Below are 27490 nucleotides of genomic sequence, written 5' to 3'. Positions count from 1 at the left end.
GGAACATCTGTGAACCCCCAATTCAAGGGAGAGGGTCCATGCACTATCCAGAACCACTATATATGTCAATTAAAAAATCTTGCTTTTTTTACTTAAACAAGTTTATTTCAAAAGAGCATTCTAACACACACACTGGAGACCACCTCCCATCATTGAAATGTGTATAAGGCCTTATGGGTTTGTTGCAGGTATAAAAGTAGATCAGGTAAGTAAATAGCTAGCACAGTGCTGGGTGCTGAATAAAGAGTTTATTATTATTAATGGTAAAATCTATCTGATTTACTGGAAATTGAAGTAAGTTAGAAGAGAATAGATGCTATTTCCCAAGTAAAGTATTAGTCACAATATTTCAAAGTATGTAAATGAACTACTTTCAGTTTTAAGGGGTATTCAACCTTAAAAATCACCACACATCCAGTTAAAAAAATAAGCTTTCCTAAAGAAATAATATTTCGGAAGCAGAGCTATGATATCCCACAAAGTCATTTGAACCTTATTGATGATCTAATTTTCTTTTTTTGTTTTTGGCTTAAAACAACATGCATTTATTCTCTTAACAGTTCTGGAAGTCAGAAATCTGCAATGAGTCTTACTAGGCTTAAAATCAGTATGTCCACAGAGGGGTGCTCCTTTCTGAAGGCTCTGCGGGAGAAACTGCTTCCTTACCGTCCTCTAACTTTAGAGGTTGCCCATTTTTCTTAGTTTGTGGCCCCTTCCTCTGTCTTCAAAGCCAGCAGAGTGGCCTCCTCCAATCTGTCTCTGACTCTGACCCTCACTCTCTTGCTTTCCACTTTTGCTCGTAAGGGCCTTATAAATACATTTGGTCTACCTGGGTAATTCAGGATAGGAAAATCTCCCCATTTTAAGGTTAACTGATTATAACCTTATTTCATATATGCGTGCATGTGCGTGTGTGTGTGTGTGTGTGTGTGTATACATATATATATATATGTAAGAGGGCTGTCTGGAAAGTATCCATCCATGTAACTGTTCTTGTTATATTAACAATGGCTGGATACTTTCTGAACAGCCCTCATATATCTCATGTAGTAATATAATGTATTCATAGGTTTGGAGGATTGGGATGTGGACATCTTTGGGGGGGGGTCACTGTTCTGTCTACCATACCATGCTTCTTTGATGTACTAGGTCTTATTAGATATTTGTAGCTCATAGGGACTTCCTTCAAATGGAAAAGCTGCTAAGACTCAGAGGAGCCCTGTCATGGAAATCTCAGTAGCAGACGCTTTGATTCTGCAGACATGGTGGAGCTCTGCCCATTGATGGGGCAGGATTGCTAGTTTTCCTGCAAGGGCAGCTGAATGTGGGATGGTGAGAAGAGCAGGAGCGATTCCCTGGGATATTCGATCCAAGGCTATTGGCTATTCTATCCCCTGTATAGAGCTAGAACAGCAGGGAATATTTCTTTAACTCATTTATTTTCCACCAGATAGAGAGTTGGATCAGTTGACCACGAAGGGCCCTCCTAATCTTGAGAGTTTACAATCTTCCTGTCTGGTGAGATGGCTTCCAAGATAGAATGTATGGCTAGGAGATATGGAAATAGAGGAAATCACATTAGATAGCACAAGTTCTAATCTCTTGAAAGATATTATTAAACTTTATTTAATGGACATATTCTTTCTGCTCCACATTTGAAAATTTACAGGAAAAGAGATTCCAGATGTTCCTCAGTGAGACATTCTTTTGTTGTTTTCAACCTCTAAATGATGTCTACAAGCCAAGAAAGCTATTCTTTGGCAGGAAATGCAAGTAAAATCCCATTATATTGATTTCCATTGGACAATGACCATATGTCCTGAATTTCTGGAATAGTTCTCATTTCATATAATTTTATTCTTTTCAATAAAGAATTAATTAAATGTATCAGTGTAATTTAATTTTATATCTTGGTAAGACATTCCATACAAATAATTTTACAAATCAGAAGATCTTTTGTTTAATCCATCTTATTTTTTTTAGTTTGGGCAAATGTAGTTGACTATTTTCCTGGTAGTGGAATTTTTTTGCCTGAATAATTATACTGCTACAGAACATCCCTAGTCTGTAGAGCTAAAGACAAACAAAACTTGCTATCTGTATAAGCAATAAGTTGGTACCTGGTAATAAATTTACTTTGAAAAAAGATAAAGAAATAGTAATAATGATATCTAATGTATATTAAATGCCCAACATAGGCACTGTGGCAAGTCTTTACATACATAGCTTTGTTTCGGTCTTAAAAATGAAAACTCTGAGAAGAAAGTACCTTCTCCCTGCCTGTATTTTAGATGGGGAGGCTGATTAGGCACTTGGAGCAATGTTGCCCTACCGATGTACAAAGTTAGAAGGGAGGAGACCAGATGAGAAAGAGGAGACCAGACCAGATGAGAAAGAGGAGACCAGACCAGATGAGAAAGAGGAGACCAGACTGGAAGAGGAGACCAGACTGGAAGAGGAGACCAGACTGGATAAGCAAGAGGAAACAAGACCGGACAAGGAAGAGGAGATCAGACTGGACCAGACCGGACAAGGAAGAGGAGACGAGAAAGGTCAGTTTTGGGAACCCTGTTCCAGTCCAACATGTGGACCACTTTTCTTCTGGATGATTCTCTTGAGCCACAAATTTGTCTCCTTATGACATCTACTCCTCAGACCTGGCTCAGCCCTCTATAACCACACAGAAAGCTCCACGTCCTCAATTTGGGGTCTTATCTATAAAAGGAGGATAATTATGCCTTTTTTCCATGAAGGCAGAGGGTTAAACTAGAGAATATTTCAAAGTCCCTTCCTATTCTAGGAACCTACTCCTGCCTCCCTTATAAGTAAGAAAATGCACTGCATTTGTGGAGAGAGACAAGCTGGGCTGCATAGAGATTGATGCTGCAAGCTCCGGTTGCCTAGCAACCGCTAATAGGGATGGGAAACTCGACTCCCCTTCCCCAGGGGCCTGAATCCAACTTCTCAAAAGTTGTCGGGTGCTTCATTCTCTGACAACTCCCTACCAGCTGACATTTACACTCACACCATATGCACAGTGTCTGAAGCCCACACGTTCCTTCCTTGAACATAATGCCAGCCTCTGGCATCACAAAGAGAAGGTACGGTAGCAGGTGGGCAGGTAGCCTCACTGAGGCACAAATCCAAAGTGTGTCCAGCAGTAACAATATGAGCACTCTCTGTAGGATGGTGAGAACATAGGGAATGGTCTCCTCTTACCTGTAGCTTGGAAGATTTCCCAGTAAAGCCCATATCTTGGTCTATACTGTGTGACTTTGCTCACCTTGTTTCAGTGTGAAAAAGTGAATTCACCTCATGAATGAACAAATCTTGAGCAGGAACATCCTGTTTCCACATGTTCTGAGTTACCTTGCCAGACACCCAGATTGGCAATTAGATTTCCTTCATTTAGCTGAGTGCATTACTGGAATAAAATAGCCAAGGAATACATGGAAAATAAAGGGGTGGATTCTACGAATAAAGAAATATCTATGTGTCCCTATTCGGTATCTGAGTAACTTACTGATATGTGCTGTTGGGTGTTGGAGTCTTGTGCTTTCCCAGGGATATGGTTTTACGGTGTGTGTGTATTATTAGGGCCCGAGAGCCATTTAGAAATGCCCAGCAGAGCTCATTGGCCCTGACTATCCACAGGCTCTCACATCTATGGACACCTGATATGTGGGTAGAGAGATACGTGTTAGTCTACACTGCAGAGCCGGCCCTGGGCCCAGAGCTATGAACATACTTAGCCTCCAAAGCCAGTGCAAACACGCCAGCTGCCTCGGGAGCAGCCGCGGATGTCCCAGAATGCCTCAGAGTGCAGTTGCCATACAAATCTGTGGTTGCCTGGAAGGGAAGATATTGAGTAATGAGTGAATAAGTCATACTATTTTGAACCTCCAAACAATGTGGAGCAGGGCATTATACATTTCTTTTATTTAAACTATGCCTTATTCTGAAGAAGGCTAAGATAAAGTTAAGGACAAACTTAGCATCCATATACCTGTTTCTTTTGCCATAAATTTCACCTGAGCTTCCTAGTAGCCCATGTAAAAAGGACATGTAATCAGTTATAGTTACAGTGGCCACTAGATAAGTCAATTGTTCAAAAAAGCCTATCTGTGGTTATTCCAGATACTAGCGAGACCTTATTTCCTGACTCCTGAAAGGAAACACTATGAGGTGGAAATTGCTAAGTCAGTATCTCCACCATGGTTTTATTGCATTGGGACTGGCTCTTGGAAAGGAAATGTATCAGCATGTCTTTTCCCTTCATGAAGGAAAGAGTGGTATTACCAAGGAGGAAAGAACAAACATGTTCAGCTAAAGTCTACCTAGCAGGACAGGCTATTAAAAAGAAATATCTCTCTACATCTAAAATGCATGGAGAGATGCTGAAATACGTTGAGTCAAGACAACCTAGTATGTGGGTGTCACCTCTACCACTCTTATTTAACAGGGAGACTGACAAACTGAGTTTTAAAGGACTTTCACAAAGAGAAAAACCTCATTTTCTATGTTTGTGAGAGCCAGGGTTTCCATTAAAATCATGTGTGAACCACAGGAATTTTCCTCTTCCTCTGACTATAGGATCCTCAAGAAAGCCTATTATTTTAAGGAATGAAGTATCAGGGAGGTTTAAGGGCATCTATTGAGCAAAATTATAATATTCAGAGGAAACTCAAGGTCCTTCTCCAGCCCACGTAGAGAGTCATAGATAAGGGTCGAGGATAAAGTTACACCATTGGGAAGCCCTTGGGGTAGGGAAGAGAACTTCTAGGGGCGGGAGTGAAGCATCACAAACAGAACAGGACTGAGAGCTCCCTCACCTGTCCCTATCTGCTCCGCTTTTGTCCCTTTCCACCCAGTACAGCTTGTAGGATAACAGGGGCCAAAGTCTCCTTCTGTTTGGGAAGAGCTGGCATAGTCCATGCTCCCCAAGACCCAGGGGGAACCCAGGAGGGCTCATAGGAGGGACAGGCTGTTAGGGTCTGTGTCTCTTCTAGGTAAACGGCTTCTGCTGGCTCACACAGGGGCCTGGCCATCTCGCCAAGGTGGGGGCCCAGATGGGAATGTGGGGTCGAAACACTGGATGGCAATGATGATTTTCCTCTGAGCATCTGTCCTCCTCTCTTGAGAAGCCCCAGTGGAGGTGGCTGGCCAGTTAGCGTGTAATGCACGCATGGCTACTGAACTACCTACTAAATTCCCCGGTTTGCAGGTCTGAGGAAAGGCTAACATGTGAGCAAAGGAACCAGAGAGAAGAAAAGATCCAAAAAGGTTCCTTATTCTCTACAGACGTCATATTTCTAAGGAGACTGGAAAATTCACTATTATACCTAGTTGCTGAGAAAGGTTTTTTTTTTTTTTTTCTCTCAGAAAAGAGCAATAAATGATCCAAATTTATGATTCTTTTTGTTTTTTAAATCATGGAAAATATGATGAAAATAACTCTTTTCCTGAGAAAATACACATGTGCCCAAATTTAAGGGGTTTACGGACCCAGAAAAGTCCATCCATGGGCGCTGTTTTTTTAATTACCATCCTACATGGATGGGTTCTTGGCGTCCTGGTGTCAGTGAGGAACGAGTTAGATATAATGACAATAAATTAGTTATTCCTGCTAAGTGATGTGATGGGGCAACTTACCGATAAACCAGAGTTCATCGTTATTTGTAAGCCAAGACAATGAACAAGACAATCTACAGAAAATGAGCTGCAAAGGAGTCATCCCTGTTCCCGCTTCCAGCTTGCAAAGGCCAGGTCTGTATTTGGGGAGAAAGCACGCTTGGGCGCGGAGAAAACGGCTCTTCCCCCAGAACCTGCGCTAACTCTGCTGTAAACCAGGGGGCGGAGTCAGAGTCTCCTCGTCCCGCCCGGTCCCAGGGGGACGGCGGCCACCGGGAAGCGGGGCAGGAGGCGGCCGCACTCACCACGCCGGCCTCGGGGTTCCTTTTCCTCCCGTTGCTGAAGGTGGAGGCCAGGGTGGAGGAGCAGCTCTCGTCGTACAAGGCGGTCCTGCCGTCGTTGATGGCCGAGTTGATGGAGATGGTCCACATGCTCGAGGCGTAGCCGTCGCAGTTGCAGTCGTCGTAGCTGCCGCCGTCCCCGGACGCCCACACGTAGATGCTGCCTTTGCCGCCGCGGCCCTGGGGGAGCAGAGGAGACGCTGCCGCCACCTCCACGGCCATGCAGGGGGTGCGGGGCGTCCGGGTGGGGGTCGCGGTGCAGGGAAGGCCCCAGCCAGGGAGGGTCCTCAGCAGCTGAACGCAATGACTAGATTCGCTTTTTAATTAGGCTGGAGCCTTCTGGTGGAGGAGGGGGGGCACCGTGGGAAACTCCTTGACGAAGGATAGATATAAAAAGTCATCTGAATGTACAATTTAAACTGGGGACAGTGAGGTAAGAAAAGCAGGAAGAATCTCCTTAAGATTTACAAATGAACTGCTTTAAGATAAAGCTAGCAGGTAGTACATGCTCACTGTGAAAAAGACAAAGTATACGGAAAGGAAAATGAAAAAAAAATCTCTCCAGAGGTAATCGTTATTATCTCATTCTTATGTATCCTTACGTATTAGACGATTCAGTGAAAATGTAAGTATCTGTATATATACTCTTAGCTATATAAGATATGCAAAATATTTATAGTAGATGCATACCTTTTATTTTAAATAGTTATATATCATATATGAATTTACATATAAATATGTACATACATATAAATATGAGAGATAGACATTGTAAATATAAAACCTACACTTACCCCCAAAATATAAAGACCTTACATATATGTGTTTGTATATATTTTTTCTTTTTTATCCGATTGGATGATACTAGAATCCTTCCACACACAATATTATATGACATTTTACTTGTGCAAGGGAACACCAAATGTAGAAGAAAGTCTAATATGATCAAGTAAAATGTACAGCAAATAAAACTTTAAGCATATAAAGTATGCACAATAGTTATTACCATGTGCTAATTAGTTTAAACAGCAAGCTTTGTCATAAATACCTACAGTTAGCATCATGGTTCTGTTCAACCCATGTTCTTGGTGGTTTTTTTTGAAATCTTTTCTTTTTTCTTTCCCTATCTTCTATGAGTGTTCTCCTCTCTAACTCAGCAACCCAGGATTGGGTCATTCCTTTCTCGCTTCCCACTTTCTTACCTCCAGACATTGGGGCTTGGGGCTGCTTTGGGTTCACCTGTGGGCTGTGTGGGCCCAGAGGAAAGCAGCCGGCAGCATGAGAGGCTGGGTGATGTGGGGGTGGGCCACAGGTGTGCAACCTCCACCCACTCCACAGCCTGGCTCGGGGTGGCTCGGTGACCCTCTAGAGCAAGAAGACAGATAGGAGATATTGGCAGAGAAAGTCTGTCCCTGCATGGCCACCAGGCGTCCACAGTCCCAACTCAGTGACGTAAACGTGGAGATGCCAGAAGGAAGAGAGACGACTGGATTACCTCCAAGGTCTCTCTCTCTGCCTCCTGACACTCCTGAGAAGTGACATTTTCAATTGCTTCTAACTGGACTGGGAGTTAATTAGCCTGTGATTGATTGAATCGATAAGTCAACAAATATTTATTCAACCACTAGCTGGGAACTGTCCTTAGCATCTTAGTAAATCTATACTGGAAAACTCCAACAAAACAAGGAACTGCTTTAAAAAACCAGGACACAGAGAGAAACAGATCATTCCTGCAGCTGGTGCAGAGGATCATGCTCTTCAACAGACTCAGATTTGGGCTCAGTGTCAAGAAATGGCACCTTCTGAAAGTGCAACTGATGGGAATCAGGATGAATGGGTGAGGCTGACCATCTGTGGAACTTTCCCCTGAACTAGTCCACACGTGGGCTGCTAGTGAGACAAAGCAAGCTTTGCTAAAAGGAAATCAATGCTAAAGTGTTCTTGTCTTAGTGTGGGAAGTATGATAGATTGATTGTAACCCTAATGTTTCATGATTCCCTGTATCCATGCTTTTTGCAAGGTGGCTTTGCAGCCCCACACATCAAGAGGAGGAGTCTGATTCCTGCCCTAGAATCCAAGCTGGTTTTGTACCTTGTTTTGGTCAACAGGATGTAGTGGAAAGTGATTCTGTGTCAGGACTAAGCATAGGTCTCAAGAAGCCCTATGTCCTGTGCTCTCTCTCAGAACTCTTTTGCACCATGACAATAAACCTGGGTTAGCCTGTTGGCTGATGAGACATGTACTCTAGTTGAATTCACTGCCTCTGCTGCCAGCTGCCAGACACAGGAGGGAGGCCATCCTAGACCAGCCAGTCTTTAGCTCACCCTCCAGCTGCCCACAGAAGCATGAAGGAGGCCCCTGAGATTAGCCCAGGCTGGTCCAGATCAGCAAAACAACCCATATGACCTGTAGACCCATGAGCAACATTAAATAGTGGTTATTATAAGCTACTGGGTTTTGGGGCAGTTTGTTATGCAGCCAGCTCACTGATACACAAAGCAACTGTAAGTCTGTTTCTGAACAGTAAGCAGCAAATGTTAGTTTTGTATTGGACTGTCAAACTTGCCCACAAGAATACTTTGTTTTCTAGGGATATTAGACTTCGTTTTCCTAAGCCAGATAGAACTCATGAAGCAATAATAATTATATTCTTGCTTCCAATGATTGGTTTTTCACATCAAACCATCCCTGGCTTCTGGCAAAAATGGGCCAGTGAGGAGAAAACCCTATTCTGGGGGCAGAAATGGATGGGGAAGGGTCATCTATAAGAGGACTGAGAAATGGGATGGGGCTGTTAGTGGCATGCCACACTGCCATGGTTTGAGTGTATGTGTTCCCTTAAAATTCATATATTGGAACCTAAGACCCAATGTGATAGTATTAAGAGGTGAGGCCTTGAGGAGGTGATTATGTCCTGAGGGTTCTGCCCTCATGAATGAAATTAGTGTCTTCATAAAAGGGCTCCAGAGAAGTAGCAAGGTCCCCTTTTGCCCTTCCACAGTGTCAGGACACAGTGTTTGTCCCCTCTGGAAGACACAGCAACAAGGCACCACCTGGAAGCAGAGAGCAAACCTTCACAACACACTGAACCTGCCTGTGGCACTGTGAGAAATAAATTTCTCCTCTTTATAAATTACCCAGCCCGTGGTATTTTGTTATAGCAGCATGAACTGATGAAGACACACACTTTCTTCTTAAAATGGTATCCTAAGGTCCAATTCTGTCCCTCAGCTTCACCTGAATAGGAGCTGGGCAGAAACTGAGGCAGAACAACTGTGACCCACACCCAAACAAAACCAGTTAGAGGATGTACTGCAAGGAGCCAAGGCTGATAATCACAGCACGCATTTCTGTGGCACCTACTGTATGCCAGCGACTACTCTAATTTATATATATTATCCTACTGAATCCCCACAGCAACCCTAGGTGGCAGCACCATTTACACAAAGGGATAAAATACTTAGGAAGAAACTCAACAAACAAAAAAGCTTTGGAACTCAGTGAACTCTTTGGAAGGAGGAACACAGATGAAGATTTGACCCCGTGGAAAGACACACCGTGTTCACGGAAGGAAAGACATCACCACAGAGATGTCAATTTCCCCTACGTTAATGGATAAGTTTAACATCCCAATAAATACAAACAACTGTATCAATAGCGATTCAGTCATGCAAATGCTGCTACATTTTGCAGGTCAACAGAGGGAATTTTATATAGGGAACAAATGGTAAAGAAGAGTCCCAAACCTAAACGTAGTGTGGGAGGTCACCCAGAAAGTAGGAGCTCTCTAAGACGCCAGAGCTGGAGCACAGACGGGGCGAGGACCCACGAGCCTGTTGTGGAGGGAGCTGGACTGTGGGGCGGTGGTGGTGGTGGTGGGGGGGGGTGTCCCTGCCCTTACTCTGCGCATGCTCAGTGAATGGAATGGCTGTCAGTTGCCTGCGCTCTTTATTTTGGAATTGTCTTCCCTCTCCTTCACTGCCCTCTTGCATTTTTATTTTTATTTTTATTTTAAGAGGGCGAGTGCATTTAGGTGAAATTAAATAAGTGGTGCAACTCCACTTTGAATTCTGTCTTCGAATCAGCCAGTCTTTTGAAGTTTAGCGAGATTAGTGTTTCTCAAAAGTTTTCAGCAAATGAAAACTTTTCACCTAGGCACTACAGATGGTACTTAACCACTCTGGTTCTCAACCAAGGGTGGATTTCTGCCCCAGGGGCACTGTGGGAGACATTTTTGGTGGTCACAATTCTGTGTGTGTGTATTTTGCTAGCATCTTGTGGGTATAGGCCAGGGATACTACTAAATGATACAACACACAGGTCCGCTTCCTCACTCCCTGACAAAGAATTTTTTTGCTCACAATGTCAATAGTGCCCTGGTTGAGAAACCTTACTCCAACCTAATGGTAAAGGGCAGTGAATTGGAACCTCTTGGTTTTAAGGATGTGACCTAAAGCAGCCTTTCACAAGCCCAAAACTTCTTCAAAGTTCATGAAGATTTTGTATTTTGGTCATAATTTAAAAATAATGTTACACATTGCTTACCACTAGCCAAGGTGAAGTTCCAGCTGGACATGGGTGTGGTGGCTCCCTGGTGCCCCCAGCACATTGCTCACATTTCAGGAAGTAAAAAATCTACTTTGAGAAGTTCAGAGTTAAAGTGAGTCAGTCCCTTCACCCTAAGCAATAAGTAGTGACCTGGGTTAATGGCCAGACTAGGAGCTGTCCAGTGTGGTATGGATGGCAATCCTTTCTTGCTGAGGGAAGCCCGGGATAGCTTACCTTTTCCTAAACACTCAAGTATAGTAATTTTTTATTTTCCAGTCACCTTGACATCTTAATACACCATTGAAATACTGTAAAAAAAAGTTATATTTTTTATTACGAAAATAACATGCATTGTAGAATAACTGGAATATGGACCATGAAGAAGAAAATAAAAATCCTTTATAAACTTCCATAAATAGAGAATCACTGGTGATATTTTGTGGATTCCTGCCAGTTTTATATATAAATGCAAAGTATAAGAACAGCTTTGAAAATGAAATTGGGATCATAAAAAGATCCAGTTTCTTGGCCTTGGCCTGTTTAAAATGTATTTGTCAGTTACTATTATGTTAATATAATTAATATTCTCTTATGTGATTAAATACACTTCTACACCATAATTTTTTATTAGTCTTATTAAATAGCCATTCCATAATTTATTTTATCCTCTTCTTAGACATGCATGGAAGGTTGTTTCTAGGTTTTTAAAAGTGCTTTATGATTAAAATGAATGTAATTTTACATATGTCTGCATTTCTGTTTATTTCCTTGGCTGAGTTTCTAAAAGAGGGAATTTTGGGTGAAAATGAATTAATGTTTGAAGATTCTTGATCCATATTACCATATTATTGCTCTTAGTGAAGTTTGTTAACAACTTACATTTTTCACCATTAATGCATGAGAACTCCATATTCAGTTCATATGGGTCACTATTTAGAATTGCCATTTTTTGAAAATAGTTTTGCCAATTTGGTGGGCAAAAATGCTACCTCATTGTTTTGAGTTACGTATTTTTTCACTAAAGTTGAGTTTATCTTTTTGTATCTTTCCTGCTCATTTGTATTCTTGCTTTTTGAATAACTTAGGAAAGCTCCAAGCCCCACAAGATCAATTTTTTCTTTCATGGTATTCTTCTTTTTATTAATGTGTAAGAGCTCTTCCTATATTAAGGGAACTAACTAGATTTTTGTCATCTATATTGTGTATATATTTACTCAGTTTTTCCTTTTTCTTTTGTGTATTGCATTTTTGACTTGCAGAAGTTTTTCCATTATATTATGTTAATCTATTATTAAAATATGTACTTTTTACAAATACATATTTTATTTATTTTTTATTTTTTTGAGACAGAGTCTTACTCTGTCACCCTGGGTAGACTGCAGTGGCATCATCATAGCTCACAGCAACCTCAAACTCCTGGGCTCAGGCAATCCTCCTGCCTCAGCCTCCTGAGTAGCTGGGACTACAGGCATGACCACCATGCCCAGCTAATTTTTCTATTTTTTGTAGAGATGAGGTCTCATTTTTGCTCAGGCTGGTCTCAAACTCCTGGGCTCAAGTGAACCTCCCACCTCAGCCTCCCAGAGTGCTAGGATTACAGATGCGAGCCACCAAGCCTGGCTTTTAAACACATATTTTAAATACCATATAAGGCAATGTATTGATTTATAAATATTGCCTTTCTGCACTCATAGTTCATGAAACAATTTTATTCAAACTATTCACAGACATCTTTGACATTTGTGTATTTGTCCTCACTAGATTACTGGTTACCTTTTAAGGTCACCTAACTGTTTACGTGGGCTCCTTGTGGTAGTCATTGTTGCTGTTTGCTAAATATTTCTAGCTGCGCATTGTCTGAGCCCATCATAAGGCCTCCCGTGGTTGGGTTGGGCTTTGTAAGTCATTTTAATCAATGAGTTATAGGTGAGAGTTATATGTAGTATCATTTCTAGGCTGAAACATTTACTGGTCAGTGCTAGATACTGCGGAGCCCCTGCCGGTTCCGTGGCAGTTCAGCAGGAGTAGGCTGTCAGATTTTCTGGAAGAGCCAAATTAAGGATGCCGTGGTCACCCTTAGCCTCTGGTTTAAATCCTTAACTCCATCCAGTGCTTAATGGCACCTGCAGTCATCTTTCTAAAATTATCGCCTGGCTTGCAATGTAACCACCCTGGAAGTCAGAGTCCTGTGTTATCCTGTCTCTCTGCTCGAACGATACAGACACGTCGTGGTGATTAACCTTTCTGATGTGAAAGGTGCTGGTGAGGAGTTTACGTTCACATCAATCTTTCACCTGAATGAATTTCTCACTCTGCCCAGATGGGTCAACATCACTGATCAAGTCAAAGGAGTGGGTGACCAACTGTCTTGGTTTGCCCAGGATTGAAGGGTTTCCTGGGATGCACGACTTTCAATGCTAAAAACAGGAAAGTCCCAGCAAAGTGGGATAATTGGTCACAAGGATCATCTGAAACCCACCAGACTTTTCTTCTAGGTTTCTTTATCCCAGAAATGAAAAGAGGGATTGTAACGGCACTAACTGTTTCACAGGCTGAGTTGCAGACCATGCTGCGGCAAATCTTCATCTGGCCGTAAAGCAAATAAATCAGGGCTCGTGGAGTATTCCCGAGAGCTCCCTGGCAGGAGGCATCCATCGCCTGCCAGAGGCCTCTGCACTCGCTGCCACGGTGTCAGACCCACGGCTCTGATTAAATTTCAGCAGGCAGCACCGTGGCCTCTCCTCGCCCATGCCTGATTAATCACTGTCTCCCCAGGCAGCCCTCTGCCCCCTCCTTTCCTGGATGGTGGCTTTCTTACAAGGGGCTCCTCTCCATACGTTTCAGCAGGAAGACCTGAGATCTGGCTTGTGCCCTTTGCACACTCTCTGGGAATAAATAATCAATGCTCTGTCTCATCTGCACCTGTGAGAATTTTCTGTGGCTTTGTCTTTAAATACTCCTAAGATAGTCCCTCCAAGTAGCAACCCAAAGAGTGATTAATAAGAGGTTGGGATGTAGTCATCAAAGCCAGCCAAAGGTGTGCCAGGGTTGCCCTGGGTGGCTGCATTTCCTCAAGATGTGGAGAGAAGTTCATGAATCAATTGTCACTTCCAAGGCCCTCTAGCGTTGTCTGAATTCCCCTTCTGGTTGTCAGAGCAAAATAAGATGCTGTGCCCCATAATCGCTGGTCTTTGCAGCTCCACCAGTTTCTTTGCAAGGGCTAGGTCCTTTTTCTGAACAGTAAACCCATTACTTTACTAGTGCTTTATTTATCCAGGGAGTGATGGCTCTCGGTGATGAAGTCTTAGATTAGATTTTGCTCAAACTGCACTCTGGAGGTTGTGGCAGATGGCAGTGGGCATTGGCCCATATCCCTTGGACCTTAGAATCTCTTGTGTCTAAGAATTTCTAAATACCAGCATATGCATCTTCTTGTTTAAGGGCTTCCTCCCAAGAGGCTGAAGGCTGCTCTACATACCTGCCCCCAGAATGAAAGTGCTGGGCCATTTATATCTTTTGGGAACAAACCTCAATCAATGGCTTTTATCCCACCTCCTTTGCCACAGGGTGAGATAACTTCAGTGTGTGTTCTACATGGTTTCCTGCAGTTTCCTGGTGGGAGCGAGCGCCAGTTGCTCACAGAGGTACCTGGCTGGGTAACATGCCCTGTATTGGCCCCTCTCCTTCTTTGTCATACCTCCCATTCATCACTGGTGTTCCCCTTACCTCCCCGGCAAACTTCCTGAACTCAAATCTTCTCTCAGAGTCTGCTTCTGGGGGATCCCATACTAAGAAAGAAGTCAGTATCTCATAATCTAGGGGTCTCTGATTGTCACCCACTTCCCATATGTGATGTAAAAAATGCTTTAACTATAAACCCAACATGTAGACTACGGAGTCAAAGAACAAAGGATTAAAATATGCAAAGGAAGGAAGATTTCCTTCTTGCCTACTCCTTGCTGCCTCCCTCAAGTATTTATTAAGCAAACTTAGGAGATGCAAACTCAAGTCCCTAAGAAGCCAGGTAGGTGATGTTTATATGTGAAGCAGCCATCAGACAACTGGGAATGGTGGGGTCTGTGGCAAAACAATGCATGCCCTCATAGAGGTCTCTTATTCTCTTCTTCTTTTTCTTCTTCCTTTCTAAATAATTTCTCTGTTGGTCAAACAAAACATATGTACAGGATGCTAAAATTCAAGGACAAACATGAGAACTGCCTTTGTACAATAGATAATTATCTGCCTCTGTTTCTGTGGAGACGACCTTTCAGATGATCTCCACCTTTGAGAAATGGATTTTCCTTTAGAGTAGACCAGACAACTGAAGTAACTGGGAGAAAATCTTTGCTAATGTATAATACATTGCTAATGTATCATACTCACAAAATTCTACAATATTGTCCAAAAAAAATGCCACCTTGAAACAAGGCAAGAATCATCCCCACAGCTTGGGGAAAAGTCAAATGAGAAATCATGTGTTTTTCATCAGACTCACTTCACTTTCTAAAATATTTACATGCTGTCATCTGAAGATCAGTCATAACAATTTTTCTCTTAAGCTTGAGAGCGCTTGGCATGTTTTGCAGGACAATCATCCATGAAAGGGCCATTTTACTTGCAGCCAGGGAGGCTACAGATGGAGGAGAGAGAAATACCCAGCTTTGAGATGTGGTGGAGCAGGTCAGAAGTCCTTGGAAAATGACAGGAGCCTCCCAGGGGTGTGCTGCATTGAGCGCCATATGCATTGTAAATTGGGACGGAGGGCAGACATCAGCTATTTGCCTGACTCTCTTTTGGCCTCGGGTGTCAAAAAAATGCCTTTCAGTGAAAAATCTATGTCTCCCCAGGAAAGGGGGCATCTGCCAAGTGCTTCCCTGGGCGCCTGCTGTCACCTGGTCCTGGGCTTGGATGTGTAACCATTTCTCTCAAGCCACATAATGAATAATGCAATAAGGAAACAAGCTGTTTGTGTGTCAAAAGTTTCATTCTAAATACTCCTTAAGGGGACCAGGCATTAAAACAGAGCAGGGACATTACCTCCTGCTACCCAATCCTGTGGGTAGATATTCTTTGTAAATTGCATTGTGCCACTGGAATGTCAGGGTCCTTGTTGCTGTTTCAGATGTGTTGAATTTCAACAGCAGATTGGCATAACCTTGTAATAAAACATTTCTTCGTTATTCCTTCAATGGGCCCCCTTGGAAGGTGGCACTCAGTATTTAGCTGCCATCTTGATGCTGTTCACTTGAGGGACTCTGTTTCTCATTTCATAATTGCGTTTCTGGGATCCTTGTGTTAAATGCAAGACTGCTGAATCTCTCAAGATGTGACGGCTTTACTTGACTTAGAAAAGTTATCCTCCACAATCTGGTTGGGAAATTGTCATTTTGGGGAAACACAAAGCCTTCGGGTTTCATATGTTTTTTCCTCCCACTTTTTCTCTTCCCAAAGGGAATTTTGAGATCCATTAAAGCAAGGCTGACCTTTACTTGCAGGGAGAATACATAGGTCTCTAAATGCTATAATTTCAGGGAAGCCAGCAGAGTCCTCTAACGGGGGTGTTCTTGCACGTGTTTAACAACCAGCTCTCTGAAGAGGGCATAAAGGACATTATTTACAGTGTTTGCCAATTTCCATGTCTAATTTCAAGCTACCAATGTGATGTCACCAGGAGCAATTTCAGCATGGCACTGCCCCTAACTCAGAAACATTTTTCTCTGCTAGTATTACATAATGAGAATTTTTACATGCTGTGTTAGAGAATGGAAAAAGGAGACTTCTCAAGGTCCTAAACAAGAAGAAAAAATTATAATTGGACCAACTATCAACCATCTTGGCTAGAAGTGAGAGAGCCAGGTGACATCAAGGTGACCTTGAAAACTGACCAGGTCAATTCTACACTGCTCAAGTCTAGCCAGATCTCTTTTTTTTGACTGTCCATTCTAAAATTAGAAGGGAGTATGAGTTTTCTAGGGCTGCTACAATAAAGTACTACAAGCTGTGTAGCATAAACAACAGAAATGTATTGCTTAGCAGTTCTGGAAGCCAGAAGTCCAAGGTCGAAGTGTCAACAGAGTTGGTTCCGTCTGAGGCTGTGAGGAGGAAATCTATTCCACACCTCTTCCCTAGCTTCTGGTGGGTTGTTTGCTACCTTTGGTGTTCCTTGGCTGTAGATGTATCACCCAATATCTGCCTTCATCTTCACATGGCATATTGGATTAGGGGCCCAGCCTACTGCAGTATGACCTTGTCTTAACTAATTACATCTGCAATGACCCCATTCCCAAATAAGGTCACATTTGAGGTACTGGGTGTTAGGACTGCAATATATGAATATTTGAGGACATAACTGAACCCACAACAGAAGGGGAGCGTATGGTCTTACATTTCTGTTCAGACCTTTGAAAGAATTCAAAAGTTCAGAAGAAACTTCTCCATCAGAGGCCTGAGAAGACAGAGTGAATACAGACAACTATCATTTGATGTTATCAGTAGTAGAAAGAAAGGGGTTTTGTTAGAGACCTTCTGACTGACATCTGACCCTTCAAGTTCTGAATCTTTCTAACAAAACTGAGACACGAGTCACACCCTGCAGGCAGTTAGGGCAGGGGTCAGAAGGAGAAGGCCAATGGAATAACAAAGTCACAAGAACATGGATGAGCTTCGCTACGATAAATGTCACCAATAGGGACCTTTTAGTTATTTTACTTTAGCCATAACATCTTTATTTAAGGTCAAAGGGGGAATTGCTTTAATTGGGGCATGCGCACAGTTGAGGCAACAGTGACCCTAAACGAACTACCCTCATTAACATAGTAAAATCACACCCACAAGCACCATGACAGTTTACAAATGCCATGACAACTCCCAGAAGTTACCCTTTAAGGTGAAGAAAGGGGAGGGTTCCTGGTTCTAGGAACTCTCCCCTCCTTTCCCAGAAAATCCATGAATATTGTGCCCCCAGTTTAGCATGGCATTAAGATTTAATGTAAAAGGACAGACTCTAACCCTGGGGTGACGCTGTTCCTTATTGGAGCAGTACAGAGTGTACTATACTTTCTATACTCTTTCTTTAATAAATTTCATTGCTTCATGTGTGACCCTGAGTTTGAATTCTTCCTTGCATGGAGGTGAAGAACCCTTTCTGCCAGGGCGGCTGGTGGTCTGCACAGGTGTCAGAACCACATTTCTTAGTTGTGGAGCCTCATCTGGGGAGGGTGTCTCCTCTAATTTGGGGCCAAAATTTTTCCAAAACCACCGGGGGCAGGTAGCAGCCAGAACAGAGGCCGACAGGTTGTGACAAGCAAGCGTGCTAATGGGCCCATATCCAAGCGGAAACACCACCTGAGCATCAGCCTCAAGGACGAGGAAGAATGGGTTGAAGGGAGGGAGACACAAAGCCAGGGAGAAACCAGCAGGGTGAGCATGGCCGAGTTTCGTGACCGCGGAGCCCTCACGTGGCTCTCCACACTCTCTTGGGGCTGGCGTCCTGCAGCCGCCTTGGATCAGAACATCTGTCTGGTCCCAGGCTGTGAGGTCCTGCCCAAGTCCATCTCACTGCCCTCATCTCTTCTGGTACATTCTTACAAGAAGCCCCTTGGGCCTCTGCTCCTGTAACACAGAGACAAACTGAGCGCATGGCTCAGTCATCAAACAAACCATCCGACCCATTGTACTGATGAGGAAACAGTGCTGTTACTTCTGGAAAATGAGTCCCCTCCACTGCCGTTTTCTATTCATTGTGGGTTTAAAAAAAACCACATATTAGAGTTTTAGTATCTTAGGGTTACATGATATGGATCCCAGAGGTCACACAGAGCAATATCTCTCAAACTTAATGGGATCTTCTTAAAATGTGGTGTCTGACGCATCAGGTGGGTGGATGGGACCTAGATTCTGCATTTCTCACACTCCCAGGTGGGCCAGTGGCCACACTTTGAGAACCACTGACATAGACCATTTTACAGAAGAAGGTGAGGAATGGGGACGCAAAGTGACTAGTCTGAAGTTCCTCAGCCAACGGGAGGCAGAATCGAGGTTGGAACTCAGGTCTCTCCGTTCTGAAGCTGAGCTCTCCACCTGTCGGAATATCCCTGCGGCAGCAGAACAGACCCCCTGCCGTGCACTGTCAGCTCTCTAGTGACGATGGAGACGTGGACAGGCAGGCAGAAAAGCCCTTGATTCGGAGAAATGAGCCCACTCATTTGGCACCCTATGTTCTTCCTTCCCATGCATCCTGTGACAGCTGTGGTCGGAAGTGACCGGAGAGACACAAAGGCCTGCAAGGGCCTGGCTGTGTTCCAAGAAAACGTTATTTGCAAAGTCAGCCTGTGGGTTGGATCCAGCCTGTGGGCCAAGGTTGGCCAACTCCTGCTCTGAGGAGTTACACTTTGTTTCACGTACTGTTCACTATTGTTTGGAGCCCAGATGGTGGGAAAGTTACAGGTTAACTTGTCAATTTTTGTCCAGTGAGATGCTTTAGTCTTATAAGACTAGGAACATGCATAAGCAAGCATCAATTTAACGATCCAAAGTCTAAATTTAACCTAATAAGACTGAGCTCATTTTTTCAATTCTTTTACAAATTTTACACTCCCTGGAGGCTTAGATTCAACAGGAATACAAAATCAGGATATGGGAACAAAAGCTAAGCAGAGACAAGCCATTCCCAATGTGCCCTGTCCAAATTCCTGACCCACGGGCTCCGCAAGCCTAGTAAAACAGTGTGTATGAAGTTTTGGGGCGGTTGGTTCAGCATCAGCAGTGACCGGGACAAACACCCATCATTCCCAGCGGCAAGCACTTGCGAGTATGCACTTATACATTATAGCTATCCCACAATATTATCATTTCACAAGCAAGAAAACAGGCTCAGTGAGGTCAAGGCACTTGTTGATAGATGCTCAGGGCCTGAATGGTGGAGTGGGAACTTGAACCCAGGAACACTCTGTCCCCTGAGCCTGGCTGGGCTCTCGTCTTGTCAGGGGTGGCCTCTGCAGGGCATCTCAGAGAAGGAGTCCCCGAGTCCCCCTGCCTTTGGAGGCTCTGCCCACTCCCTTCTGGACTCCTCTATTCTCCGGGCTAATCTCAGTGGTGGAGGGGCTCTGCTCAGACCTCCGGAGCATCGGAGCATTGGGAGGGGGATGCTCGCACGCTGTTCCTATCCACCACCGAGCGATCGACCTGGGGGTGCCAGCACAAGCCCCTTCCAGCCTGCAGTCTGAGACCATCCTCCAGCCCCTGCCCCCTGCCCTCCATGTCTCCTTCGTAGGAGCCAGTCCTGCATCCCACCTCCCCTGTCCCCTCCCTCATCCTGCATGGCGTCCCCTCTAACCAGCCTCCTGCTTGGCTAAACGCACGGTGTTGGTGTGGGTTTCCCTCAGGACGTGAGTTAGCGCACAGGGGCAGCCCCGCCCTGCCCGGGTTACCTTGTTCACGCCGTCAGCCATGGCCTGCAGCGTGAGCTCCCGGGGCCCGTCCACTGTCTTGCCATTGTCCGTGGGGCCCCAGCTGGCGCTGTAGATGTCGATCAGCTGCGGCATGTGGCTGATGGAGGAGGCCTCGATGATGTCCGTCATAAACGGCTGGTCCAGCATCCGGATGCCTGGGGACAGGGGAGCAGAGAACACCAGGCTTGGGTGTCAGGGTTCACAGGACACGTGGGGTGGAGGAGGGCTCGGGTCCTGCATGTGCTTGGATGGGGTGGTGACCCTGGATGCCCTGGGGGACACCGTGGGGTGCGAGGATCAAGAAGGAGGCACAGACCGTCCCACTCGCTCCTGTTTGGATCCCTCCCCTCCCATCACGCCTTTCCTTATGTAACTATTTGAAGAAAATTTTACTGTCCTAGCAAACCTTACTAGAACGAATTCCTAATGGGGAGAGACCACCTTTGTTGAAAAGCTTCCTTGATAAGCCTGTGTCTAAGCGGAAGCTCAGCCCCCAGGAAGTGGGTGTTGACTGGGGCCAAGTTTCAGGGGCGAAATAAAGCTATTGCGCATGTCCGGTGGGGAGGACATTGGTATTTGATATTTAAGGAGAAATTAGGGCAGGGGGGAGGGGGATGAGGGCAGAGGGAGGCACAGGGACGGTGCAAGGGGTGCGGTGAGGCCAGGAAAGAGGAACCCCTAGTTGCACTGTAGCTGAGAAGGGACTTTGGGGACGGCAGAAATGGCGAGTGGGTTATTCTAAACTATATTAGCAATGGGGCGTGTGATACAGCCCCCTCCTCTTTCTGCTCCATGTGGGTGGGTGTTGTTTTCTGATGCTTCCTAGGAGTGACTCTTGCCGGAGGTTGAAAAGGAGCAGAGTCCTGCAGTCTAGGATAGTGTAATCTGGGGACACAGGGACACAGGCAGAAGGGGTGTGGGTGGCCTCCATCCCAGTCCCAGCTGCCCCTGCCGAGGCTGAGGATCCCATATCTCACGTCCCCCTCTGGCGGTGCACAAAGGCCACTCTAGGGTTAAGTCAGCAGCCGCCAATGGGATGGGCATTTTGTCTCTTCATCCCTACCCTCAAAGCTTGGCTGCTTGGCGCCATGTTGCTGGCTACGGGGCTTTGTCACTGGGTACACTATTCCGTGGCAAGCAGCCTGGCGTGTTAGTGAAGCTGACCTAATTCTTTCCATCCACCGGGATTATGGAATGAAGGGTCTGGGCCTGGCATAGTCAAAACCTGGATCCTGACACTCCTTCCTTGTCTGTCCCTGGTGGTCAAAGGACATTATTACTCAAGGACATTCATTTCACACGCATCACTCTCTAACATGGTATGCAAATCAACTTAAAATGGATTTCTTTCTTAAGGGTCAACTATTGTCAAACCTCAGGAGACTCAGGGTCTCTCTTTCCTCTTCAGTGACTCATAGAGCTCCCCTTGTGCATGGTTTGAAATCCTCCCCCTACCCCTGCACTGCACTTTAACCTCCTATTACAATTGCTTATTTGAATGATTCCTACACCACCAGATGGCAAGGTCTTTGAGTACAGGGAAGGTGTCTATTCTGTTCACTTCTGTGTCCCTGAGGATCAGCATGATGCTTGGTATTTATCTTAAGCTTGATAAATATTTGGCAAATAAATGTCCATTGTTATTACATTATTTAGTTGCTTTTTCTCCCCAACAGAAATAACAGGTCTAGAAGAACAAATAATAACAGGCCCAGATCGTCCATCTTCTACTACTAACATTAATCCCTAAGTCAGGTCACCGTTTTTGCTAACAAACATCCAATTATCAGTTAACATCCTTTCTCCTGGAGGAGGCTTATTCAGAATAAACTCATTCTTTGGTCTGAACTTTCTGGAAGCTAAGTTTTATGGTTCGTTTTATAAGGAGACAGGAAATTTAAAACTCTATATTTTGCTTTTGGTCTACCTATATTTTATTTATTTAAGAGATTTATTCAACAAAAAAAGGTAGCCAACAGGCCATAGAATAAACTGAACAATGTATTTTCTTCTTGTGTGAAGTCATGCCAACTCTGTGGGTGGGAAATAAACACAGAGAGGCTGACATTTGCCTACATGGAGAAAGCTCAGATGCCCTTGAACTTGCCTAGTGCCCAGATGACCAGGACTGAACAGCCCACCCCAACTAGAAGGCAAGAGAATTTCAGCCTTGTGCAAAGTGGTCCTTGACTGCCCCACAAGCCAGACGCCCCACAAGCCAACCAATGGCAATCCTGGATTTTGTCAGGGCTGGGGGCACGGTGCACACATCCTTGAACCCTCTTTCTCCCCATGGCTCTTGTCTCCCTGCTTGTCTCCCTCTTCCTTCCCTCATGGGCTCCCTTTGTGCTGCACAAGAGCATCAGGGCTGACGTATATTCATCTTCTGACTGTTGTAGCATTAAGGGAGGCAAGGCAGCCACAGACAGGGAACAAGCCTGCCTCTCATTCATACTCAGGGGCCAGGCGCCCGACATTCTTTTAATCTCGTTAAGCTCAAGAGGAATGAGGCATACATTAATTGAATGAGATACAGTATTAATTTTGCAAGCCACTGCACCATTAGCAGCCAAGACAGAGGCTGAGGGTGACCCAAGGGTTTTTAGGGAGGGCCTCTCCTCTGCCCTTGGATGCGCTAGGAGATATGGAAGGATGCAGAAAGAGAGAGAGAGAGAGAGAGAGAGAGAGATAGATAGATATCCGGAGGTATTGTGGGGAGAGTGAAGCACAGATATGAAGGTCCACTAGAAGGAGCACGACTACATTTTAAAATTTATATTTGCTAGGAGGTTTTATCTAAATTATATTCACCCAGAGATTGAGCCATGCATATATGGGAACTTAATATACAATGAAGGTGGTACCACACATCAAAGGGACAGGATGGGTTGTTGAATAGGTGGTGTTGGGAACACTGGTTCACTATTTGGAGAAGAATAAAACCGGATCCCCAGCTAGTAAGACATGCAAAGAGGGAACTGAGAGGGACTGGTGGTCTCATGTGAAAGTTTGAAATGAAGACAGATACGAAGAAGATATTCGCACTGATTAAAACAGATCAGCAGCTAATGTCTAGGACATACCAAGAATGCCTACAAACTAGCAAAAAAAAAAAAAAAAACAAAACGACAGGACCCCCGATGGAAAAATGAGCAAAGTTTATGAACAGAAGATCCCAACAGGCAACCAACAGATGAAGAGATGCTCAATGCTCTTTTTTCCCTTTCCGCCTTCAATTTCTAATCTCATCTCCACTCTTCTTTCCATCTCTGGACTAAGATTCAACAGCATTTTAACTGTGGGCTTTTTCGGAAGGCATCGCCCCAGCGCCTCCCTAACTCAAAACTGAACACCTCGGGACTACCAGAGACTGGCAATGAACTTCGTTGGTCAGCAGGTGGCGCTTTCGACCTCGGTAGCTCAGAAAGCTTCTGGAAGGCAAGATTCTCCGGAAGGGGTTGGCTCATCGTTAGCAAATAATTAAAAACCAGCCAACTTTTGGAATTGCCAGCCAGGATGAATAAAATGTTCTCTCTAAGCCTGTAAGGTCAAGGGTCCTGAAACTCTGCTTTTGTCTGCAATTCACGAGTAACTCTCCAGTACTTTCTCAAGCAGAATTCATTCTCTCAGGGAGCCGAGGACACTGGTTGCCCCAAAGGACACAGGAGTGGGATTACAGCCTCCTCGACCCTTGAGCAGTTAGAACCAGCGTGAGTGAGTGGTCACAAAGGGGCACAGCTGGGGCTAAGGGAGTGGAAACAAAGGAGGAAAGAGGCGCCCTTGCTTGAAATCTTCGTGTGGCTGGGCATGCCTCCCTCCACCTCTGTTCTTTGTTTCTGGAACCTCAAAGTGTTGCCGTGACACCTGAGCTATCTATCCTGGGGTTTCACAGAAGCACTGTCAGGTCTTTGAGGTCCCAGGCTGCTTTGGGCCGGTGAGGCAGAGGCTGTCGCACCCTGCGGGGATTCTGTGGTCTGGTCCTGGTCGGTCTTTCTGCCTGGGGAGTTCTCTGCCCTGGGAGCTCTGCTCTGCCCAGGTGAGCTGCGCAGGCTGGACAGACCAGGGTGTTCATGGCCCTGGAGCTACCCGTAGCCAATGAACTCTCCAGCCCCCTCACCTTAGGGGGACAATTCCGAGGGGTGTTCCCCACGCTCCGTCAGAGGGGCACCTGCAGGACCAGTTGCCCATGAGACTAACCAGCTCACCAACCCCCCCCCCCGCCCCCATTTGCTGCCTTCCTTCCTCACTCCCTCATTCTGGCTTCTCGGGACCCCCTCCCACGTAACCAAGAGGGACCACCTCCCCCGTAAGCTGCTTGCACCCAAATCCCTGTCTCAGCTTTCTCTGTCAGGAAATCCAAACTAAGAGAGCAGGAGAATCAGGCACATTTGATGAACAGCTCAGATGTTTTCAGAATGTAAATAACAAGACAGAAGAGAAAAAGAGAAAAGCAGCAGATGGGAAAAGATCTCCTCCATGAACCTCCAGAAAGCTATGGGCTGCCCCTAACTCTTTTAACTTTTGCAGGCAGTTCTTTGTTCAAACAACCAGTTACCTTTGGGTAACTCAGGTTTGAGTTTTTCAGTTGCCTCCGTTTGGTGAGCACAGAACGGTCTCATCTCAGATACCACCCCAGGTATGAGCCTGGCTTATAAAATATTAACTGAGCAATATTTTTTCCCCTGAGCTCATAATGGCTCCTGACATTTTAACACCAGCATTTTGGATACGCACAAGATAAAGAGAGCCAAAACCAAACGAGGGGTAAAGCCGCCTCTGTTTATATTTCAGAAACCTCCAGATGTATTCTTTTGTGAAATTCAACACCCAGTTCAGGCAAGCCTCTTAGCAAACAGTGTTGAAAGAGGTTAATAGTGGGTTTGTATAGGTTACTTTTGTTTTATTTAGTTCCCTGGAAATGCAAGTGTCAGCAGAAAGTAGGTTTACAGTTACATTAAATTGCCAGGAAAAAAAAAAAAAATATCAAGACAGTTGTTGTTTAAAAAAAAAAAAAAAAAGAAAGAAAAAAAAGAAAACCAAGATTGGGTGACTCAGCCTGAATAAATTAACCAATTTGATGCAAACTTGGAACAAGACAGGAGCACTCTGTTCTCCGGCATCTTGTTGAAAGCTTATGAATCTCTCTGTCTTTGTCTCTTTCTCCTTCTCTCTTTTTTTTGGTAGTGGTAGGGCAGAAATGTTGGTTTCTAAATTTCCAGTGACTTGCTACTCTCATTTCTAAAGCTTCTGTAAAGGGGAAAATGTTAAATATCCTACCCAATGGAACTTAATAAAAAAGTTCTAGGTGGCATATATCTTTTTAAAGATGAGATCCACTGTGCAAAACATTTGCTCGGAGTACGTTTACAAATAATTTGTACACACTTCCTTATATTCTATAGTCTATAGTTGAGTCTTATGAAAATATATTACATTGACACAAAAGAGTAGTGACTATACAATTCCATTTATATAGAGTTAAAAAAAAACTGGCAATAACCAATTCTTGCTGTTAGGAAGCAGGACCATGGCTATTCTTGTGTGTTTGGGTAGTAACTGGGAGGGAACATGAGGGGGGCTTTGGGGTGCTGGACATGTTTTGTTTCCTGATCATTACATGGGTGTGTCTAGTTTGTGAGAATTCATTGAGCTGTGTGCTTATGATTGGTGTACTTTTCTTTATTTATATTATGCTTAAATTAAAAATTTAAAAATATATTGATATTGCCATGCAGGTTAAAATAAAAAAAGTTTTTTTTTTTTTTTTTTTTTTTTTTTTTCCATATCTGCTAAATCTATGGATCCTAGCTCTCCTCCCTTAGTGGGAATTTTTTTTTTTTTTTTTTTTTTTGCCAGCCCCTGGCTGGGCTGGAGACCAGAGTGTGTGGTACCTTCTGGGGCTGGCTGTTTGGCAGGGACGGCTTACCTGCAACCTTGGAGTTGTATGCCACTCCAACCCCACAGATATTGTTGTTGGCTGCAGCAGAAACTTCTCCTGCACATCGGGTCCCATGGCTTTGGAAAAAAATAAATAAGACATTTTAGGTACAGAGTGAAGAGAATTTAGAGGAGGGTCTTTAAATTCCATTAACTGGAAATAATTAGATTCCTTTCAACCGTGCAGCTAGAGTTGAGCCAGCACGTGGTCCACCCAATTTTCTGTCTGTACATCCCGACTTCTTCCTTCCCTCTGGCCCTTCTGGGTTGTTTTCTTGACCTTGGTTTTTTTCTGTCATAAAGAGGCTTCTCAGAACATTTTCAGCCTTAACGTTTGGTTTTTACTTCAAAATTTGAAGTATCTTTTTGCAGAAAACAGAGAAGTTTCTGTAAGAATGTAACACAATATAAAAACAGGTTTGTGAGGGTTGGAATGGCTCTGATATTTTTTTTGTAAGTGCTAGAATTGTGGGGTGCTGCTTATTTTCAAGGCTGGTTCAGTACACGGGGAGTAACCCTGCCTGTCAGTAATGGGATAATGTTACTTACCTTTATTGGATCATAGCCTCCTTTGAGAACATATTGAATACTATGATCCTACCTCCATCCAGGAATAAAAAAGCATACATGGGCAACACTTTGCATAGAATTTTAAGGGGTCCACAGAACCTTTGAGGCTGTTCAGATTAGGAATCCAATGATTAAATGATCTTTCCAAGATTTGCCTGGCCTTACAATTTTGAGCAAGGCCTTCTCTGAGAAGAGAATGAGCTCATGGTCTCGAATGTTGTCTGCAACAGATGCTGTAATTCCATTCATTTTCTCTGTGATGCTGTTCTCTCCTCCCTTAGAAGGATTCCAAACAGTTTTACTCCTGTTCCATATGCATTTCCCCTCCCCTTGTTTTGGGCTGGCCTGCTTTGACCCAGAGAATGCAGCGGAAGACGATATGCCACTTCTTAGGAGGCTTGGCAGTTTCCACTTCCATCCTCTGGGGCCAGGTGCCATGTAGAGGAACATGGGCTAGCCTAGGAATGGATGAGGAATGTGGGCTAGCCTAGGAATGGATGAGGAATGTGGGCTCGCCTGGGAATGGATGAGGAATGTGGGCTAGCTTGGGAATGGATGAGGCTCCGTGGAGAGAGAGAGGCCCAGCAACATCCATGGTGGAAACCGATGTGTGAGGGAAGCCACCTTCATCCGTCACATCCATACAAATGGCCCAGTCAACAGGACATAGAGAGAAACAGGCTATTGCTGCGGAGCCAGCCCAGGTTCCAGGATTGTGAACAAAGAAGTGTTTGTTGTTTTTTAAGCTGCGACGTTTGTTAAGCAGCAATAGAGAACTGAAACAAGTATAAACTCTGAATCAGTCAGTCTGTGCTTTAAGCCCCAAACAGCATTCAAGATGTGGAACATTCCGATGGTACAAGTCATCCGAAACTATCAGCCCCAGGTCTGAAAAATCCATTTTAATGGTCTGTGGAGCAGCTAATGAATTGAATGGGCCATGCTGCCAGGTCTGCAGGGACAGTGTGAGCATGGCCTGCTGAAGACACAGGGCAGGGAAGGCTGGTCTTTCCA

General features: G+C 44.4%; 1 protein-coding gene across 3 annotated transcripts in view; it reads right to left on the bottom strand.

The window, feature by feature from the left end:
• PCSK2 (proprotein convertase subtilisin/kexin type 2) overlaps nucleotides 1–27490 on the bottom strand; it is a 191608-nt gene that overhangs the window by 9415 nt on the left and 154703 nt on the right. For all 3 annotated transcript variants that reach the window (XM_069495994.1, XM_069495993.1, XM_069495995.1), the window contains 4 exons: nucleotides 25896–25984; nucleotides 19949–20124; nucleotides 5937–6152; nucleotides 3749–3849 (listed from right to left, as the gene is read on the bottom strand). In XM_069495994.1, coding sequence (XP_069352095.1) covers nucleotides 3749–3849; nucleotides 5937–6152; nucleotides 19949–20124; nucleotides 25896–25984 — 582 coding nt within the window. The remainder of the gene's footprint in view (nucleotides 1–3748; nucleotides 3850–5936; nucleotides 6153–19948; nucleotides 20125–25895; nucleotides 25985–27490) is intronic.

This window comes from Eulemur rufifrons, chromosome 20 (assembly GCF_041146395.1).
Source record: "Eulemur rufifrons isolate Redbay chromosome 20, OSU_ERuf_1, whole genome shotgun sequence".
Classification (NCBI taxonomy): Eukaryota; Metazoa; Chordata; class Mammalia; order Primates; family Lemuridae; genus Eulemur; species Eulemur rufifrons.
Note: the sequence above shows the minus strand (reverse complement) of the source record. Positions and strands in the feature narration are given on the sequence as shown.